Source organism: Pteropus vampyrus, unplaced genomic scaffold, assembly GCF_000151845.1.
Source record: "Pteropus vampyrus isolate Shadow unplaced genomic scaffold, Pvam_2.0 Scaffold110, whole genome shotgun sequence".
In the NCBI taxonomy this organism is placed as follows: Eukaryota; Metazoa; Chordata; class Mammalia; order Chiroptera; family Pteropodidae; genus Pteropus; species Pteropus vampyrus.
Genome location: NW_011888891.1, coordinates 3,737,522 through 3,742,052, shown reverse-complemented (window position 1 = coordinate 3,742,052; position 4,531 = coordinate 3,737,522). Strand labels below are relative to the sequence as shown.

General features: G+C 38.0%; 1 protein-coding gene across 1 annotated transcript in view; it reads right to left on the bottom strand.

The window, feature by feature from the left end:
• Positions 1 to 342: 342 nt before the first annotated feature.
• ALG9 (ALG9, alpha-1,2-mannosyltransferase) overlaps positions 343 to 4,531 on the bottom strand; it is an 84,954-nt gene continuing 80,765 nt past the window's right edge. Inside the window, exon 15 of the mRNA XM_011365412.2 lies at positions 343 to 4,000. Coding sequence (XP_011363714.2) covers positions 3,877 to 4,000 — 124 coding nt within the window. The 3' untranslated portion in view covers positions 343 to 3,876. The remainder of the gene's footprint in view (positions 4,001 to 4,531) is intronic.

Below are 4,531 nucleotides of genomic sequence, written 5' to 3'. Positions count from 1 at the left end.
GAATATTAAGATGCTCACATGATGGAGATTCTTAATCCAAAACCCTAAGATGAACCCAGAAACCATCTTTTAGGTACAACACTGACACACTAAGTAATTCTTACTATACTTGGTTTTTCCATAAAATAAAATTAACCCGCACTGGGTTCCCTAGGAAGGCTTCTTCCTAGATTTGTGAGAATAAATAGTTTGAGGTACCAGGCCTATAGAAAGAAGGTAGGTCGATATACTAAATGGTGGGAATGGCATAGATGGAAGGAGTTGAGATCCTTCAGTTTCTAATCTCCACGAAAGATTTAAAAGCTAAAAGCAAAAGAAAATATCACCTTAAGAAAAGAGAAATCAAATTGCCAAGATTTATTTAACTTTTTTCTTTCACAGAAAATACAAGTATGCAATGTAAACACTGGACACGTGAAACAAAGCACGAGGATCAGGAAGACAAATGAATTGGACAATAATAGCCTTGCTTCAGCACTGTACTGCTTCCTGATTTCATTTGCAGCATGAATCACATGGTTATACATATTGGAAAATTTGAAGGTAAGATTCATGTAGATTTACTGAAACAGAGAGCCTCTGAAATCTAACAATGCCATACAGATGTCTGATCTTCCCTTGCAAAAACAATTAAAGCTGAGCACATGTCCATTTATCCATTTACCCAAGGCATTTAATTTAATGTAGGAGAGTAAGAATGAATTAACACATGAGCTTTAATATGCCTGTGGAGGCAAAGATTAAACTGTGCCTCTTTTGTCTCTTCAGAGAAAATAAAATTAACCAAATTAAAAGCAGAGCTGCCTGACTGGGCCAGAAGACGGCACAATCACAGTGAGTTATTTCAAAAAATTCCATGAAATGTAAAAGACAAGAAAAGATTGCCATGGGTGCTCTGCCTGTACGGTCACTCCGGATCTAATGCTGCAGAATCACATGGAGTATTCGAGGTTCTTGCCCAAAATTCCAAGCTAGGAAAAATGACCCAAATACATGGGTGAGATCAAGAACAACTTTAAAACAGCGTTTCTAAACTCGAATTCGGTGATAAAGACTATGGGCTTCAATTCTCTGTGATTATCCCAAGAGATTAAAATGACCAGTCTTCTTTCTTATCAGATGACACCTACCAGGTGACAGGTAAACTTTGATAATAGATGTTCACTAGACAGTCTGGTTTAGTAATGGGATTTGGTGTCTGGGGTTAAGTGTGCTTAAGATCTGGAGATGAGAGAGCCCTGGTATTCCAAAGTACACTCACTCCTTCACTCAGCTCCATAATTGAAGGTTATTACGAACGATCTGTAGTCCTTCATTCCTTGATACTCAACAACCTATGGAGAAATAAATACCTCGGATACTTTATCCTCACAGTGAGCAGTCAGCCTTGATGATCACTGATTCTCTGGAGGAGAAATGCTACACTGACCAGATGTTTTGAAAATCTTTTTCCTAGGCAAAACTAACCTCCCTGGATTGCTGAGATGGAGATTTTTAAATACATTGTATAATATCCCACAAAAAACACCTTTATAACAAAAAACCATTCATTTTTCTATCCCTTACCTATAACATTTGGCATGGTGCAACTGACTGTGCTCTGACTAAAGATAATACATAGAACAGACAAAACCAAAACCAAGTTTTAAAAGGGATAGAACTGATATTCCCAAGGAATCCCTGGATCAATAACTTTTTGTGCTATATTATAGTAAGTTCTTGCTCAGAAGGCTTTTTTAACATGCAAGATGATAAAACAGAACAGCACTGTCTCACTCTGATTAGAAAAAAAGCCACTCATCATGGACCTCCATTACTGAACTCTCTCTTATTTACCTCTGCAAAAAGTACAGGGTTTTAACCACAGTAAAGGACTGTACACTATTAATGCAGGTATGACAAGATATTTCACTGAAAATTCTCTATCCTGTAGTCAGATGAAATGTGCCAATATCTGGAAGACAGTAATCAAGTACTGAGAATTAAATGTCAGAAATCTTTAAAGCAGCAAGTAGGATCTTAGTTTACCTTCATTCCCGTTATCATTCTGCACTGTCTAGACCTATTACATCTCCAGTGCTTCAGTCTCAACCCAGATATTCCTTTAGAGGGATCCCAAAAAGGAGACTTTTTTATATGGCGACTAGCTATTTCTTCCCTAATCATTTATTTTCTCCTCTCTTGGGATCATTTCCTATTAAAAAGCCCTTCTATTTGAAAAATAAAATATGGAAACTCTGAAAAATTCTGAATCTTCGACCTACTTGCAGATACTAGACACAATTACCCTTAGGGAAATAAGGCACTTATAAAGTGACCTCAGATTGACTACAGAAGTGGAACTGATGTTGGATCCTGTGGGGCCACAAAGAAGCATGACTTTCAAACATGAGCACCACTTTCCTGCCACCAGCCAAGCTGTACCAAAGAGCACTGCTGTGATGGCCTAACCAACAGACCAGAGGTCCCAAAGAACTCAAGGAAATGCAGATAAAATTCTTCCTGAAAATAGAAAGTTACATTGTCAATCAGGTCTCTGGCTGACCTCATCATTCTTTCAAGTAATGTTTTCATAGTCATGTGAGGAAATACAGAAGAGCACTAGTGAGAAGTTACGCAACCTAGTTCTAGTTCTAGTTCTAGTGCTATTCCTTACTGGCTATGTGACCTTGGGCAAGTCACTTTACCTCTATAGTCTCAGTTTCTTCATCTGTAAAATGAAGATAAAACCACTTGTTTTGTCTACCTCACATTGTGACTGAGGATCAAATGAGATTACATGAATATGCTTTGTAAACTATGAAATACTGTATGTAAAGGTAAAGTAATAGTACTTATTACATTTTAATTAGGTCTTTATAATTGCCTATTTGATGAGAAGTGCCCCATGCAGAATGTGCTTTGTAATATACAGACTCAAAAATGGGTGCTATAAATATACACTGGTCTTTTTCACTAGGGTTGTTTAAAAAAGGGAAATTCTCAATTTCTTCAGAATATATTACTTAAAAATGTGATGTCATCCAAATCTACCAACTGATAGAATTAATATTCTCCTTATATGTCTTATATAATTATAGTCCGATCTGTTGATACCTTTATACAGAGAAGTCTTGAATTCAAGGAACAGCATGCTAAAACATCAACAACAACAACAAACTATATAGTTACAATTTGTTGTAAAGGAAATAAAATGAAGATAAAAGGCATCTTATGCAGTGAAATTATGTCACAGTTCCTCAAATAGTTACCTTTTGCCTGAGATATCTGTAGGACAGGGCCCTAGTCCTGTAAAGTACTTTAAAGAAGCTGTCTTGCTAGACATGAAAAGGACAGGGAGGTTGGTGACTAGGCTGTGCTCATTTTCAGAACTAGGATTTGAACAGGAAGGTCTGCTAGGAGCTGCCAAACAGCTTTGGTGGAGAAGTCCATATGGCCTAAGGGAGGCTTGCTAGTTCTTGATGCCAAGCCAGAGTGTAGAGAACAGCTTAACTCAGCCAACCAGTTCAGGGATTTTCAGTTCTTCCTGTGAGTTGGTCAGCTCTCCTCTTGTCTAGTAAATGATTGAACAGCAGAAAAACAGTGAGATGTGGAGAATTATATCTACCGGGACTTTAGAGATGCTGGCAGTGCTCTATGCTCAAAAGATGCGCTCTACTTCAATAGCCTAGCTGCAGAAAGTTTACATGCAGAACAGAGATGTGGGCAAGAAGTGAATGTGATTGGTTTTGACTAGCCCAAAGCACCCAGATTCCAGCACTTGTGTCAGATGGCCTTTATTAGAAATGTTACAAGAGATGACGACATGGAGGAGTCCTGTCAGTGGAATCTCTGGTTAACAGGATGGTTGTCCTTTAGGGCCGCAGGCGTGTTTTGCTAACCTCCACTTTTCTTCCTGATTTGCTTTGCTTTCCGGGGTTTGAGGATGGAATAGTTTGCATACACTGTATACTGATCAGACAGGAAAGGCACGTAAAATGCCCGCAGCAGCTTTGAAGATCTGAAAAGGGAGGGGAAAAAAAGACAGGATTTTATCATTTGAGAGAATTTACTAAGAGTACTGAAAATGATTAAAGGAAATAAGCTAAGTGCTACAGTGAGGATTATATTTTATGTAAGCGGCACAGAAAAGTCTGTAGTTTAGCTACTAGATCATTATAAAGGACTTCAACCAAACCAAACACCTTGTTACCCACACCAAAAAGACAGTCTCCCTATCAAGCCACAGTACATACTTCAAAATAGCTCTAGGTCTTCACTTTGCATTAGAATATACCATAAACAAGTTCCAGGCCAATGAAAGGACTGCTATTACTGAAATAAATTCTTAATACCCAATGGTTTCTGCATCTAAGAAACTAGAGATGCCAAATGCTGAAATGATCCTGAGTCCAACTCTAAATTCTCCTACAAGAAGTAAAGAAATCTATGCTTTAGGCTTCCTGTGAGTAGTGTTTCAGCAATTTGTTAGTCAAAGAGAGTCTTACACACAAGCTCATGTCATGAATGTCCTTGGGAGGTTATTTTTTAT